This window comes from Saxophila tyrrhenica (genome assembly GCF_035928015.1).
Source record: "Saxophila tyrrhenica strain CCFEE 5935 chromosome Unknown scaffold_20, whole genome shotgun sequence".
In the NCBI taxonomy this organism is placed as follows: Eukaryota; Fungi; Ascomycota; class Dothideomycetes; order Mycosphaerellales; family Extremaceae; genus Saxophila; species Saxophila tyrrhenica.
In genome coordinates, this window is record NW_027041752.1 from 271,411 (window position 1) to 286,725 (window position 15,315).

The 15,315-nt window shown below is 57.0% G+C and overlaps 9 protein-coding genes across 9 annotated transcripts; 3 read left to right on the plus strand and 6 right to left on the minus strand.

Annotated features, from left to right (window-relative positions):
* Positions 1–870: 870 nt before the first annotated feature.
* rps27 (40S ribosomal protein S27) lies at positions 871–1,339 on the plus strand (the record flags this gene model as incomplete). Its single annotated transcript, XM_064807238.1, has 2 exons — positions 871–1,089; positions 1,157–1,339. The coding sequence occupies 2 exons, from the start codon at positions 871–873 to the stop codon at positions 1,337–1,339; spliced, it is 402 nt and encodes a 133-aa protein (XP_064654611.1).
* A 292-nt stretch (positions 1,340–1,631) lies between these two features.
* LTR77_010014 (uncharacterized protein) lies at positions 1,632–2,213 on the minus strand (the record flags this gene model as incomplete). The annotated part of the gene is made up of 2 exons (XM_064807239.1): positions 1,632–1,990; positions 2,072–2,213. The coding sequence occupies 2 exons, from the start codon at positions 2,211–2,213 to the stop codon at positions 1,632–1,634; spliced, it is 501 nt and encodes a 166-aa protein (XP_064654612.1).
* A 189-nt stretch (positions 2,214–2,402) lies between these two features.
* On the plus strand, positions 2,403–3,635 carry LTR77_010015 (uncharacterized protein; the record flags this gene model as incomplete). Its single annotated transcript, XM_064807240.1, has 1 exon — positions 2,403–3,635. One exon carries the CDS (start codon positions 2,403–2,405, stop codon positions 3,633–3,635), a length of 1,233 nt encoding a protein of 410 aa, XP_064654613.1.
* A 156-nt stretch (positions 3,636–3,791) lies between these two features.
* LTR77_010016 (uncharacterized protein) lies at positions 3,792–4,514 on the minus strand (the record flags this gene model as incomplete). Its single annotated transcript, XM_064807241.1, has 1 exon — positions 3,792–4,514. One exon carries the CDS (start codon positions 4,512–4,514, stop codon positions 3,792–3,794), a length of 723 nt encoding a protein of 240 aa, XP_064654614.1.
* Positions 4,515–5,177: 663 nt separating this feature from the next.
* LTR77_010017 (uncharacterized protein) lies at positions 5,178–7,391 on the minus strand (the record flags this gene model as incomplete). The annotated part of the gene is made up of 2 exons (XM_064807242.1): positions 5,178–6,456; positions 6,511–7,391. The coding sequence occupies 2 exons, from the start codon at positions 7,389–7,391 to the stop codon at positions 5,178–5,180; spliced, it is 2,160 nt and encodes a 719-aa protein (XP_064654615.1).
* Positions 7,392–8,098: 707 nt separating this feature from the next.
* LTR77_010018 (uncharacterized protein) lies at positions 8,099–9,385 on the minus strand (the record flags this gene model as incomplete). Its single annotated transcript, XM_064807243.1, has 1 exon — positions 8,099–9,385. One exon carries the CDS (start codon positions 9,383–9,385, stop codon positions 8,099–8,101), a length of 1,287 nt encoding a protein of 428 aa, XP_064654616.1.
* Positions 9,386–10,320: 935 nt separating this feature from the next.
* LTR77_010019 (uncharacterized protein) lies at positions 10,321–11,241 on the plus strand (the record flags this gene model as incomplete). Its single annotated transcript, XM_064807244.1, has 2 exons — positions 10,321–10,511; positions 10,575–11,241. 2 exons carry the CDS (start codon positions 10,321–10,323, stop codon positions 11,239–11,241), a joined length of 858 nt encoding a protein of 285 aa, XP_064654617.1.
* A 488-nt stretch (positions 11,242–11,729) lies between these two features.
* On the minus strand, positions 11,730–12,323 carry SUI1 (Eukaryotic translation initiation factor eIF-1; the record flags this gene model as incomplete). Its single annotated transcript, XM_064807245.1, has 3 exons — positions 11,730–11,971; positions 12,034–12,108; positions 12,284–12,323. 3 exons carry the CDS (start codon positions 12,321–12,323, stop codon positions 11,730–11,732), a joined length of 357 nt encoding a protein of 118 aa, XP_064654618.1.
* A 947-nt stretch (positions 12,324–13,270) lies between these two features.
* On the minus strand, positions 13,271–13,722 carry LTR77_010021 (uncharacterized protein; the record flags this gene model as incomplete). Its single annotated transcript, XM_064807246.1, has 2 exons — positions 13,271–13,568; positions 13,619–13,722. The coding sequence occupies 2 exons, from the start codon at positions 13,720–13,722 to the stop codon at positions 13,271–13,273; spliced, it is 402 nt and encodes a 133-aa protein (XP_064654619.1).
* Between the last annotated feature and the right edge of the window lie 1,593 nt (positions 13,723–15,315).

Sequence of the window (15,315 nt, forward strand, 5' to 3'; positions counted from 1 at the left end):
AGAGGCTCAAAGCAGAGGAGTAGCGGATGACCATCCCTCCACCTACGATATGCGGCCTGACCACGCAACCAATCTGCACTGCGGACTCCGCTGCGTCTCCGCCGTGCGACTCACGCGGCCTCGATCGCAACGGACGTCGTACCGCAGCTGTCGCACAAAACAGGTGGCAAGTGCACTAGCTTACCACAGCCCAACACACCCAACTCTGCACGCTCCTTTCCCACCCGCGCCAGCGACTACCAACCATAACGACCGCTTCACGACCCAAGACTTATCCACCTCAGGGTACCTTACAGCCAGCAGAGTCATAGCCTCCACAACATACTTCTTCTCCAGCAGCAAGATAGCTTTTAAGTCATCAAGAGGGGAATAACGGAACAGGGACTACTCCTAATCCGTGCAGATAGCGACGGAGTATAGCATTATCGGGCGCGGGCATCAAGGGGAGCTTGCTTGCTTGCTTGCATTTAGCGATGGCGATGGAGGTGAGTGAAAGGAGGGAGTAACGTGTGGGTTGTGCTTTTCGGTTTTTATACCAGCATTTTTAGATGGTAGCAGGGTGCTTTAATGGTGTCACTCTTTTGCCTTCCCATGAACATGCTCTCAATACTTTAGATGATCGTTCAAAAGATGAGTCGAAGTGAATGATTGTTCAGACTCAAAATCGTGGGTCTTGGCATATGAGCACAGACCACAGCGCCCGCACTTTTGAAGCACTGCAAATTCAATCATCGATTGTCCACGACACCGCCATCTCTGCAAACACACCCACTTCATCGCGAGCGATCCGGAAACACATACACCATCACTGGACAAGCTATCTCGAAACCTTTGACAAACCAATACCGCCAAAATGGTACGTCGACAACCATGAATGAAGCTGTGGCGAGCCGCATACCCCGTGAGCACACGACATTCGAGGTCGAAGCGCTGCGTGTTGGTGTGGGCATTGCGGCGACCTACAACTTATCGGGATATCACAATGGGGGATACGAAGATCGAGCAAGGCTAACAATAGGACAACAGGTTCTCGCAGTTGATCTCCTCAACCCAACACCGCAGGCCGAGGCCCGCAAGCACAAGCTGAAGGTATATTTCACCCTCCAACACCCAACATTCACCAGAAAAGCAATCAAATCGCTGACAAAATCAACAGACGCTCGTCCCCGGCCCCCGCTCCTTCTTCATGGACGTCAAGTGCCCCGGCTGCTTCACCATCACGACCGTCTTCTCGCACGCCCAAACCGTCGTCGTCTGCGCCGGCTGCTCGCAGGTGCTGTGCCAGCCCACCGGCGGCAAGGCGAGGCTCACAGAGGGATGCTCGTTCCGGAGGAAGTAGACGGTACGGACATGATGTGACGGCCGGTTACGAAGGGGGGAGGATGATATGAGGTGAAGGATATGATGGCATCGATGAGACGAGATGCCACATCTTGACAGGGATGGAGTTCCGGAGTGGGCAATGTGGCATTGGAGGTGAGATGGCATTTCCGCGGCGAGCTCTGTTCTGCGGTCAGGGTGAGGACTCCGGGTGATCCGTCGAGGAATCCTACCCTTGCTTCGGTCTATGTACTTTGAGCGATCAAAAGAAAACCAAAGTCAAAACACTACACTGCTGATCCACTTTCCTTCTACGTTGCCTTCCCATCAATCACAGGTACTCCTGCCTTCCCATCACGATTAGCCCTCCACACCCCTCCACCCTCGAACCTCTCCTCCTTCCAGATCTCCACCTTCTCCTTCACCAGCTCCAAGCACTCCTCCCCAGCCCTCCACGCCGGCGTTCGATGCGGCGCGCTCACAGCGATCAAGATACTCTCCTCCCCGACATCTACCTGCCCCAATCGATGCGTGATCGAGATCGCAGTGAGGTTATGCTTAGCATGCACCTCTTTGGCAATCGCCTGCATGCTCCTCAAAGCCAGCGCAGCATACGTCGAGTAATTGAGCGAGAGCACGGCTTTATCGTTGAAGGTGTCGCGCGTACAGCCTACAGAAGACGAAGAACTACATTTCAGCTTACTGTATACAGCGTCAGTAAGGGCAGATGGGTAGGAGAAGATGTGCTTACCAGCGAAGAGGACTACGGCCCCGGCTTTGGGCGATTTGACGCGGGAGAGGGCGGCGTCGGAGGAGAGAGGGGAGGAGGTCAGAGAGACGTGGATGGAGGGGAGGGTGAGGGATTGTTCGTCTGTTGGGGGGCTTCCGTCCATCTTGTGCGACTGTACAGTGAGGTGGACGGGCGATGGTATGGCAGGTGTTTGGCGGGGCATTCAAGATGAGGATGAAGATCTCGGGTAGAGCCGGCCTTTGACTCGAGTGACCTCAATGAACTATTCTTGAGATGACCAACACTCCTACCACCTCCCTCCCCTCGACCACGATCTGACAACGACATCACCATGGCAGCTCTCCGACCATCCTCCCGTCGCCTCCTCTCCTCCGCCGTCTGCGAGACCCAGTCCTTCCTCATCCCCCAGAAACGCCGCTTCGCCACCACAATCAACGATCCCCTCTCGCCCCCCTCGAACACCTCCGCGAGACCCGCAACATCCTTCTCCGACCGACTCAACACTGGTCCCTCCTTTGCCGACTTCGTCTCGCCCAAGCAGGATGAGCCCACCACCCCCGAAGAAGCGCTCGAACTCCGCACAGTGCAAGTAGGCCCAGCAGGCCGCAAGCGCTCCCACACTCGCCTTCCCGAGTGGCTCAAGACCCCCATACCCGCCAACGATAACTACAAGCGCATCAAGAACGACCTCCGCGGCCTGAACCTCCACACTGTCTGCGAAGAGGCACGATGTCCCAACATAAGTGACTGCTGGGGCGGGAGTAACAAAGCCGCCGCTACGGCTACTATCATGCTTATGGGCGACACTTGCACGCGCGGGTGCCGGTTTTGTTCCGTCAAGACGTCGAACAAGCCTCCTCCGCTGGACCCTCACGAGCCAGAGAACACGGCAGAAGCGCTGAGTAGATGGGGCCTAGGCTACGTCGTCCTCACGAGCGTCGACCGCGACGACATCGCCGACGGCGGCGCTCGACACTTTGCAGAGACAATCATCAAGATCAAGCAAAAAGCTCCCACCATGCTCGTCGAGGCCCTGACAGGCGACTACGCAGGCGACCTGGACGCCGTATCCCTCGTAGCCAAAAGTGGATTGGACGTGTACGCCCATAACGTCGAGACGACCGAAGAGCTCACCCCCTCCGTCCGCGACCGCCGAGCGAAATTCCAGCAATCCCTCGCCGTGCTCCGCGCAGCCAAACGCGCACAGCCCTCCCTCATCACCAAGACAAGCATAATGCTCGGCTTAGGGGAGACAGAAGACGCGCTCTGGCGTACCTTACGAGATCTACGAGAAGCGGAAGTGGACGTCGTGACGTTTGGACAGTACATGCGGCCTACGAAACGACACATGAAGGTTGAGGAATATGTTACGCCGGAGACGTTTGAACTGTGGAGGCAGAGAGCGCTGGATTTGGGATTTTTGTATTGCGCGAGTGGGCCGCTGGTGAGGAGTAGTTACAAGGCGGGGGAGGCGTTTATTGAGAATGTGTTGAAGAAGCGGGCGAGGAGGAGTGAGTTGGTGGGCGCGGAGGCGATGATGAAGGGTAGTGAGAAGATGACATAGAGTGGGAATGACGATGCGTCGTCTGAGTACTACACCACCTTCAACCGGTGGACTCTTACCTTAAGCTGTCAACGGCACATCATTTCACGAGTGGAAAACTGTACTTCGTCCATCATGTCTGTACACACCCCTCACCACCACCACCTACCCCAACTGTTATCGCCCCTTCTTCTTCCCCTCCTCCATCTCAACCATCTTCTCCAGCACCCCCTCCCTCAATCCCCCAATGCCACCCCCCTCCTTCCCATCCTTCCTAGCAAGCACCTCAGCAATCCACGTCTCGATCTCCCGATCCCCCTCTGCATCCCCATCCTCATTCACCTCATTCCCCAATCCCTGGTTCACCTTCTGTTTGATGTCTTCCAAGTCTGCTATATCAAAATACGACATTGCTATGCCGGCGCCGAGCATGAAGGTGCTGAAGACGTTGAGGGTCGCGAGGCCGAGGGCGGAGAGGGCGTCGAGGGATGCGTCGGCTTTGGAGCCTTGGGCTTGCCCTGGGGGCGCCACGGTGGTGGTAGGGCCGGGAATCGTTGTCGAAGTCGGAGGCGGTACCGCTGCACTACCTGCCGCCGGAGCCGTCGTCGCTGTACCAGGAGCAGCAGCAGGCAACCCCTGCACCTGCACCTTCTTCCCCCTCAAACTCCTCCTCGTCACCACCGCACTCAATCCCGTAAACACCAATCCCCCGTAAAGCATAGCATTCTGCCTCCTAACCCTATGCGCCGCGTCTATCCTTGGAGGCTTCGCGGACGCGGCTGCTAGACGCTTTTTCTCTAACGCCGCTGCTTCATCGCGTTGTTCCTGTTCGAGGACGGAGGAGCGAGCGCGGACGTCACCGGGGGCCAGGAAGCGGGCGTAGAAGTCGGAGAGGGACATGCATGCGGGCTGTCACCTCTGGTGCTGGTGCGGGAAGACGGAGTTGAGGTTTGAAAGTCGTGGGTTGAAGCATGCGATAGTCGAAGAAGCTCGCCGCGGAAGTGTTCCCTGTGAGATGTGCGGAAGTGGTGGGACTTTGGACAGTTATTTTTTGCGATGGGAATGCTTGCAGAGGGCCGGGGACGGAACATGGCATGGTTTACATGTATGATTATTGCTATATTGACACCTCGTGCTACTACAACGATCTCTCTGACTGTTGATGTGCGAATGCTTGACGACATGAGTTACAAGCAGCACCTCCTTGCATACCATGTACCAAAAAGCATAACAAACGAAGAGGGGGTATAATCTACGCTACGCTGTCAATCTGCAATCAATCATCTTGCCAACCAAACGCACAAGTTCCTCCCATCTGATGCAAGCATAAAGCGCCGCCGATATCTCCAAACACTGTGCTCTCCAGTTCTCCAGCATTAGACAAAGGGAAAATGTCGGCCGTGCCTGATACTCGCGTGCGCCAGAATGCGATGTGCTGGCAGCTCCTTGCCTCAGGCTCCCGCGTCGTTCGCTGTTGACGATGCTGATGTGGTGAATGTTGCTCTGCTTCTTCAACGCTCACACAAACCACCATTACTCCCTCACACCCTCCTCTCACACCCCTCAAGTCTCCGCCGACACCCCCCGCGCGAAATTACTATTCCCCTCCCCAATCCCCATCATCCTCTCCGCCTTACTCAAACCCCCACCTTTCCCCATACCCACACCAGTACTCACAGCACCCCCACTAACACTCCTCGGCACACTCCCCGTCGGACTCACCACCCTCCCCTCCCTCGGCACCACCCCCACCGGCGTTATCCCCCCCTTCACCCTCTGCTTCCCCGTCCCGGGAAGATTCCTCAGGCGAGAGGTGCGCCAGTTCTCATACCACCGCGTCCGGCTCAGCTCGCGGAGTTCGGCGCGCCACTCGGTGAAGATGCTGTCCCGGAGGCGGGTGAAGTCGCAGTGGGAGGGGTCGAAGGGGGAGGCGAAGCCCCAGGGGTATGCGCGGCCGGGTTTACTCCCGCTGCCGCTGCCGCCGTTGGTGGTGAAGGTGGTGTAGGGGGGTAGGGAGTAGGGATCGGGGGAGAGTATGGACATGGGGATGTAGGGGGTTTCGTCGCCTTCTGCCGTGTTGCCGGGGGCGCTGAGGGAGGCGTGGCGGGCGTGGAGGGAGGAGCGTTTGGGTTTGGGCGGGGGCGAGGAGGAGTCGGAGTTGGTGGCTTCGTCGGAGTGTGAGGCGGCGGAGGAGGAGTCGGCGTCGGAGTCTTCTTCTTCTTCTTCTTCGATGTCGTCTTCGAGTTCGAGGGCTTCGAGGGGATCGACTTTGGCAGTGCGGATGGAGTGCCAGACGGCGCGCTTGAGGAAGGACATGTGGCCGATGGTGAGAGTGTCGGCTTTCGCGATGACCGGGATGACGGTGGTTTTGCCCCAGAGCGAGCGCATGACTTGTAGGTCCAGATCATCATCCAGTCCACTGACGTTCGCCGGACTTGTCGTTCCTTGCTGGGAAGCAGCGACTGTGGCATCTAACCTGACCGGGTCCAGGACGAGGAAGACGCAATGAATGTGTGTGTCCTTCACGCCAGGACTACGCATGACCTTCTGCTCCTCAACAAACGTCTCTTCGAACTTGGACTCCACGAACGCAGCCATCTCTCGTAGCTGCAGGTCCACAATATTCTTCTCCAGCCCAGCAGAGTCCCACAGCGTCAAGCCCACCCGCTCCCCATCCATCTCTGTCTCGAGGTAGTGGGACGTGAAGGACGACTTGGACGCATTCACCGTCGTCGACTGTGGCCCCGAGGACTGTCCCTTGCCCGAAGGCAGAGCAAGCGAGTGACGCAGGAACGAAATAAAGGACGTCTTGCCGCTGTTCTTGGCTCCGATGACGAGGACGCTATTCAGCAATATCAGCTCAGTTCTCTCGGAAGAGCAAGGTAGAACAACTCACTTAAACGGCGTGGGATCCTTCCGTCTCCTGACCCTGCGAGGACTGCTCACGTTAACACCAACAGTGGAAGAAGCATACGAGTACCGGCCGCGATTCGTCATGCTCTCATGTCGCTCCACGTACTCTCCATTGCCCTTCCCAGCCGGCGGTGACGTCCCGCTCCTCACAGCGTACGCGGGCGAGGAGGAGCTGTTGCTCGCGTTGTACGGGGACATGTTTCTGCCGTTGCCGTTGGTATTTCCGTGCGGTGTGGTTCCAGGGCGTGAGAAGTTCGTCGAGCCAGGTTGGTCTGTCGAGGAGGAAGTCTGAGAGTTCTCACCCCCAAAAGTCGAAATATTCGGCAGCGGTAACTGCGAAGGCAGTCTCGGCGCAGGAGCATTCTGCCTCGCGACCCTCTCCTGCTCCAGCCGCTCCTGCTCCTGCTGCGCGCGCATCTTGCTGCTCTTCCGCAACATCGTGCGCCCGCCTTCCACCGACACCTTCCGGCTAGCAGAAAAGGAGCTCGCGCGGTCGGTGTGGGCAGCGGCGTGCGTCCGGCCGATGCGCGTTTTGGGGAGGTCGGGCACGGGGGGGACGTCCTCGCTGTTGCGGCCTGGGTCGGTGGAGGGGTCTCGGGAAGCGCTGCGCTGGCTGGAACTGCGGCGCAGGAACGACCCGAAGCTGTTCTGTCGACGGGGATGCCGCTCGGAGCCTGACTTCACGCTCGTGGTCTCGTTGGACGTCTCGTTCACTACGCGCAGCTGGTGTGTCGAGTGCGCCGGCGGGGATGATGTCGCGAGTGTTGGGGAGGTAGCAAACTGCGGTGGTAGCGGCGCCGGACGATGTGAAACAGAATAGTCTCCGTCAGGCAGCCTCTCGGCGCTGCTTATGCCAGTAGCCATGTTTCCAATTCCAAACAATGGAGCGGTAATATGATATGCATGCACCAGCTCTCCCCCCGTACGCCGCTATCCAATGGCAGCCGTGTGGTGCAAGAGGCTGCGCTAACGACGACCCTGCGTGGATTGCAAGGATGTGTTTCGTGATGCTTGAACTTGCTTGACTGTTTCGTGAAGAGGATGAGAGAAGGTGTATGTCGATGTGTATGAGATCAATAATCTCCCCACGAAGTCATCAGCAGTAGATGGAGTTCAAGGTTTGGATTGTAACTTTCAGGATTCGGAGGCTCCCCACCCTGTCAAAGTCAGATACGCCTAGGGCGGGGACACCGGATCGTCAGGCATGGCACTCAGGCTTGTGAAACGTTCCACCGCTGCTCAGCTGCTCGACACCGTGGGAGCAGCATGGAAAAGACAGGAAGAGTCGAAGTTACAGCACAATATGGTGTGCAGGGCGAGCAAGTGGTCGAGAAGAGGATTCGATAGACTACATGCACAGCCGTTGACCATCGAAAGGCAATCTGCGGATCATCCCTGTCGTCACACTCACTACATGTATCGTACAATGCTAGCATCGTCCAGCAATGCCAAACCCGCCGATGCAGTGGCCTCCGTCCTGTCCCCATGCTTCGACAACGCCAGTGCCAATGCCTCACGGTCAATCAACCCCAATATCTCGAGTCGCTCATTGAAGACAACAAGCTCCTGGCTCACTCATTCCTTTGCCTCTTATTCCCCTGCCCACCCATCCCTCCACCACCACCGCCATACCCCTGCTGGCCACCCCACCCCCCTCTCCCCATCTGGCCCATCCCGTTCATCCCACCCATCCCGCCCATCATCCCGCCCCTCTGCATCCCCGGCATCCCCATGCCCATCCCCATCATGTTCCCCCCTCTACCCATACCCATCATCCCACCCTGATTGTTCATCCCCATCCCATTCCAGCCCATACCCCCCATCCCCATATTCGGGAAACCCATCCCGCCCATCATGGGATTCCCCCCGAAGCCGGCGGCGGCGTTGAAATTGCCGTTGGGGTTGCCGTTCATGCCCCAGCCCCCACCAGCGTTGACTGGAGACTGCTGATGAGCGTTCTGTTGGTTATACATGCCCTGCTGCTGCCCATATCCCCCGCCTCGACCTTGTTGGAAACCACCGCCTCTGCCGCCGAAACTACCTCGATTGTTGTAGTTGTTATACGCGCCGCGACCGCCTCTGTCGCCTCGCCCACTGGCAGATGCGAACTTCTCGCCCGCGCCCTTATAAGGGTTTCCTACTCCTGTGTACCCAACGCCAATAACAGCCTTCTTCATCCCCCCTCCCTCCTGACCCTCCCGATTCGCCTTCTCAATCTCATGCTTCACAGCCGACGCATCCTGGGCAGTCGACAGCTCGAGGTAAGCTTCGCCTTTACTTTTGCCGTTTTGGTTGTGCTCTGCGATCCTGACGTCGCGCAGCGAACTCGCTTCGACGCCTCCGCGGGAGAGGTAAGCGCGGAGGTCGTCTTCGGTGGTCCACCAGTCGAGGTTCTGGAGGCGAAGGGCTGGGGTAGAGTTGGGCGAGAGCGGGCGAGTGGATGGGGTCGCGGATGTGCGGGAGTCGTTGGGCTCGGTTTTGATTTGTGGTTCGGTCTTGATTGAGGGCTCGGCTTGGTGGTTGTAGGAGTCGTAGTCTGCTTCGCCGTCGTAGAGGTCGTTGTCGTCTTCTTCGGGCGGAGCTTTGCGTTTTGTACCGTATTGAGGTGCGGTCGCTGTGGTGGCGGACTGGTCGGGTTGTTGCGCTGTGCCTTCGTCTCCGGCTACTGCTTGTTCTGCAGACGGATCGTCTGTTTGCTCTGTCGGTTGTTGGTCTGTGTGGGTGGGATCGTAGTGGTAGTTCTGGTCGTAGCTCTGATCTGCTCCATTCTCTTGGTATCCATTGGCATCACCAGACTCTTGAGGTGCAGTGTCCTCTCCATAGATGTCAATGTCGAAGGTGTCCTCGTCCGCTGACATTGTGCAGGATCTGGGCGGTTCAGCAGCAGATCGTAGACAGTGAGGTCTGGTGAGTCTGTGCTATCAGCTGAGCAACTGCTCCACTTGATTGACTGCTGTAACTAGTGTACAACTTCAATGGTATGCTTCCTTGCTCGTCAGGTTGAGAGTTCCAATGGTTCGCTGTAAGTACAATACACCAAAATCAGCCATATGCTCCACGATGTCCTTCATGCTCGAATGTATCTCGCCAGTCACCCCAGTCCCTCCAACAATCGCTTCCACGCCATGGCATACGTACAGATACAAGAGCCCACAGCAAGGCAGAAGCTCCAATGCCTCGAAGTTGGAAAGAAAATAAACAGCACAAGTGTTCCCTCGCGTCCTCCCTTCCAGCAGCCAGAGGCTTTGTCTCAATCTCCCTTATTGTATCCCAAGCTCGTTCAATGCTCGAAGTCGAACGCGTTGGCCGAGTACTTCGTGCCAGGGGTCTTGATGTCAAGGCGCCGTGAGGAAGTCAGCAGTATCGATCGTTTTGTCTTAGCTCTTGACAATGACTGCAATGCCTTTCTCCTTCGAACCTCGGTCACTCTGTTTACTCGAATGGTTGTTGTCGACGGACGGAGATGGAGTCGACAAGCCGCAGTCGGCTCTGAAGGTCGCTCATGTGAAAGTGGCCCAAGCTCGAAGAAAGTCGATCATCTTAAACAGTCCATTGAAGAAACACTCCTACAACAACACCCCCTCCTCCACCACCAATGTCACAGAGCCTGTGCAAGAGTCTGCGAACCGCCAGACAACAATGCATTCCTCAGCATCTCCCCCGGTGCGCCGCCACCCCACCCTTCCTCCGCGATGACCTCCACCCCCGACGGCCAACACCCTCCTCACAACGCCGCCATGCCTCCTCAATGCGCCAGTCCCGCCCCGCCTCCAAACGCCCCTCCACTCCCTCCATGACCGTAATGCACAAGCAGCAAGAACAACAAGCCCTCGCCGCCGGCCAGATCCCCGATGACCTCGGCCTTCTCCCAGGAACCTTCATCATGCCCTATGGCAAGAACCGGCCCAGCTGGACGAGCGAGACGCGGAAGCGCTGGGAGATGGAAAAGGAGCGCTGGAAGACGCGGTTCATGGATTTCTATGCGTGCGTGGCCCTCCCCCTCAACACCAAACCCCCTCCACCACACTAACATTTCCCGCACTCCAGCCTCTTCAGCCTCCGCTACTGGGTGATCCGCCCCCGCCCGCGCCTCGAACCTCTCAAACTCCCCCGCCTCGCCCGCACCCTCCACCAAACAATGTACTCGCACTTCGCCGCGGGCAACCTCGACGCCATCGCGCCCAAACTCTGTCCGGGCCTGCTCTCTTCCCTGCGAAACCGCATCGCTTCCCGCCCGCCCAAAACCTTCCAGCGCTGGACGCTGCACCGCTACCTCTCCTCCCCTTCGCTGGTGTCGATGCGCACGACGCTGATCCCGGGGACGAAAGACGAGACGCGGTGGACGCGCAACGGGGTCGTGCAGGCGGTGGTGCGGATCCATTCGGTGCAGAGCCTGCAGTCCGTTAAGCGGGTGAATTACACCGAGAAGGGGGTTAAATTGAGTAAAGATGTGATGGTGGATTCGACGGGGCGGGAGATAGCCGGTGCGCCGGCGCCGGAGGTTGAGGCGGCGAGTGAGAGGCGGGCGAAGGAGGTGGTGGAATATTTTGTGCTGCAGAGTGTGATTCGGAGGAGTAAGTTGGCGCCGTGGATGGTGTGGGGGACGGCGGAGGAGATGACGGTGCAGAAGTTGGAGGCGCTGGATGGGAAGAGGAGGCCGAAGAAGGAGAGGGGGAGGCAGGAGGATGAGGAGAGGAAGGGGTTGTTGGGGTAGCTGTGAAGCAGGAGGACTTGTGGATCTGTGTGGTCACCTGTAGCAATACTTTACAGAAATGTATAAATGCCCCAACTCACAAGTTAAGAATTCTCAGATGGAGTAGGTGTCAGATGAACATGCTGCCATTGCACTAACATCTAGCTACTCAGTAGTGTCCGTGTCGCTTCCTGCGAACGAGAGTTCCTCAGCGACTCGCCATATCGATCATACCCGCATAAGCATACTCGCTCGTTCGTACCAAGATAGAGTGCATAGGTGCAGTCGTAAGCATGAATGTGTAAACGCCAGAAAGGTTCAAGTCGAAAGAAGTCGTCGGCTGGTCAGGTCGTGCTCGTCTGCGCGGTCGTCTGTCGTCTGCTGAGGGTGATTTCGTCGTGGCGCCGGGTCATGCTTGCTCAAAGCGAATGTTATCGTAAAGGTGGTCATCGCTCCTCGGCCGGCGTCATGGTCATCCCAGCAGACATACACAGCATCGTGACCACGCTCTAGAAACCATGGACCTTGATAGTCTTGGCATCCAGCTCCAACCCCTCCTTCTTATCGACCAAGAACTCCTGCACGTCCTTGCGCTGGTCGCCCTGCAGCTGGATCACCTCGCCCATCTCCGTGTCGTTGACGATGGTGCCATTGCACGCGAACTTCTTCTTGATCACCTTGAGGATCTTCTTCTGGTCGAACTTCTTGGGGAGGCCTTGGACCGTGGTTAGAGTCTTGCGGCCATTGCGCTCTGTAGTCAGACCAAATGTCAGTAGGGTGAGTATGGTGGGTGAAGAAGGGAGGTGAACGCACGCTGGATACGGATGTGGATGTAGTTCTGCGACTGCTTGGTCTCGCCGGTATCAGCATCGGCCTCCGCGAAGGGGTCTGTGTCACATGTTCAGTCAGCTGGTGTCACTTCCACGCAAGTTTTGCGCTGCCGTCGTCGCGATCGTGTGAGAAGCGCGCATTTGCATCGACATCACCGTCGTGGGTGGCGGAAGATGTCCTGCGCGCCTCCCACGCTTATCGCAACGTCGCCGGCGCCGCAGCGATCACGTACCGAACGTTTGAAGGTTCTGGATGCCCGTCTGAGCGCTCATTAAGTGCCTGTTGGTGGTGTTTGGGGTGGTTCTGGTGGTTGAAGTAGTGGTGGTTGTTTGGGAAAGTCTGTGGTGGTTTCGTAAGGCTGTGAGTGGAGAATGGTGTGTTGGTTGGTGATGTTGAAAGTCGCTGCGGGGCTTTGCGAAGGGACAGCCTTTGAACGTCTGCCAAGATAAAGCTAAGCCGAATTGGGCGGGTGCAGAAGTGACTCGCAGGAAAGCGCCACCCTCGACATTCACTGTTCACATGCACGACCTTATAAAACATTCACTGCTGCCACAGAAACACGTGGAACACAAACTGTCCGGTTTCCTCATCACACACTCGCTGGCTATACGGCGTTGGGAGCTCTTGATCAAGTTTTCCGCATTTGATATGCAAGGATGCAAGGGCTCGGAGAGATGCCTTTCTCGAAGGATCCATCGACCTGTTGAACTGCTCCTCGAGACATCCTTCAACACGAACCGTCAAGACTTGCAGACGCGAGAGCAAAATCCGGTGCCGTACACAGCGCCATTCTTGATCGCACAGTTGGAGGCTGGGCAAACAATTATTCGCATCCGTCTGTCGCATCCTACATACCATCCTCTTCCCCGTTTCACTGCACGATGTCCGAAGAGCACAAGCTCTTTCTCTCCTTCCAGCATACCAGCTCCAACGCAGTCGTAGGTAGGTTAACGGCATGCTTCTCATGCAAAGGCTTTTCTGCTTTGTCTGCATAGACTGCGACCTCCGCGCCCTTCCATTTGTCCTGCTCGTGCATGTTGCTTGTACTGGGCGAAGTCGGGCCGGTGAACAGTAGTCATCTGTTGGTAAAGGTGATGGCTAGGTCGACATCCTTCATTACTTTCGCTCCACGGCTCTGATCAAATTTGGCGCCGTGCCGTGAACCATCCCTTTGTCATGTTCAGCATAGCAAGAGGCCTCCCTATCTCGCCCTCGCCCATCACGTATCCTCATTCAGCAGATCCTCCAGATCGTCATCATCCCACCCTCCTCTCTTCCTCTGAACCGTGACCTTCTCCGCCTCTTGCTGTTGCTCGCTCACAGCGTTGAGAATCTCCTTCAGCTGGTCCTCGGACACCCTGGCCCTTAGTTGACCGGAGCGCGCCAGCATGATCAGCCTGTTCTCGACATCTTCCGCGCGAGAGGCTTTCACCAGCCGTATCCTTCCTAGCCGGTCTGCAGCGTCTGGCTCGAGGATTTGCTGCAGTATAGACTGCCGGGCTTCTTGTTCGCGGTTTCTGCTGGAACGTTAGTGGGGGTCGACGTGAGCAGTGCTGGCGGCGCATACTTCTGCTCTTCTTTCTCACCACCTTCCTGGCCTCCTCCCCCGTTCTGCGACTGCAGCTCCTGCTTGCGCGCTTGCCGTATCGCTTCCAGATCCGAGTCGGCCATGGTGTTGTGTTTGCAAAGCGACGCTGGAAGTTAGATTTGTAGAAGTAGCCCGTATCCAGAGCGAAAGTCATGTGACGCTTGGCATACGAAATCACAAAATATCAGACCATCCTGCCCCGCCCTTCCCTCCCCTTCCCCTCCCCCACCTCACTCCTTCCATCCCATCCTTCCATCTCATCTATGCGACCCAATACTACCGCTACGCCCACCAATGCCTCACGTCCTTATCCAGCGGACGCACGCTGTCACGACGGTCTCGGTGTTTCACGGCGAACGCACGTCGACACGATCGCTACCTATGGCGGACGCTGCCTCCACTACCTATGGCGAACGCTGCCTCGTCCACCACGAACAATCGTGACCCATGGCGAACGCTGCCTCCTTCACCCACACGAGATAGTGACCTACGGCGAACGCTGCCTCGTCCGCAACGAACAATCGTGACCCATGGCGAACGCTGCCTCCCTCCACCGACACGAGATAGTGACCTATGGCGAACGCTGCCTCGTCCCTCGTCCAACGCCATGATGGTGACTTTTGGCGAACGCTGCCTCACCAACCGAATCGAATTGTTGCTTTTGGCGAACGCTGCCTCCTCCACCACAAACGATTGTGACACATGGCGAACGCTGCCTCATCCACCGATACGAATATTGCGTATGGCGAACGCTGCCTTGCCCACCGATACTGTACAACTGTGGCATAAGGCGAACGCTGCCTCGTCCACCGAAAACGCTGCCACGGCTGTTCGCTCCACAATCATCCCCCACGGCGAATGCCGAAGTAACCGCTCAACAACCTCGATGATGATGAGTAGAGAGGATCAAGTTATTCGAGGTACTGCATGATCTACCTCTGTATCGTCTTGTCATAGCCTCTAACAAAAGGCAGCACGATGTTTGTCCCCCCATCGATTGGATGAAAAGCCCCCAGCACTGTAGTGTATTGACCCAGACGCCGCCAGTCACCCATCATTTGCGAATAACAGCTGTCTCGAAAGCAAATGCCTTTAAATGTGAGCCGAAGGGAGTCAAGGTAGGTCACCTGAGTACTCTACCAATCTTCAAAGACTGATGGCTGCCGCCAGATCCGACTACCAGAAGACGATTACAGTCGCTCAAGGTACACTCTAAGCAATGCTTCAGGTTGCACCGAGCCCTGCTCTGCCGCCACGTTTCAAAAACCAGTGTCCCATCCGTGGAAAGCCATCATCGTTTTCAGATACGGCACTACGGACTACAGAAGTACTATTGGGACCAAAGACGCGGCGGCGGACAAATCAGGGAGAGAATATGGCGAGCAGGACGCGGGATCGTACTACTTCTGGTCAGCCAGAAGTAAGTAGCAAGAGGAGGGCATCAGCGTCTGGGCTTCTGCTCTGCAGCTTGCTCGGGCTTGGAGCCTTCCCTCCTGGAGTAGTAACATGCTGCAACGCAGGCTTACTGCCCGGCTTCTGTTAAACGCATCGCAGAGCCCAACGCCTCCCTGAATGCAACCTCTCGTTGTTTCAGCATCCATCCATCAAACGCCGCTTGGACGACAGCAATGGTGAGCTCTCCACTGAGCTGGTATCACTTGTTGAACATTAAAGCA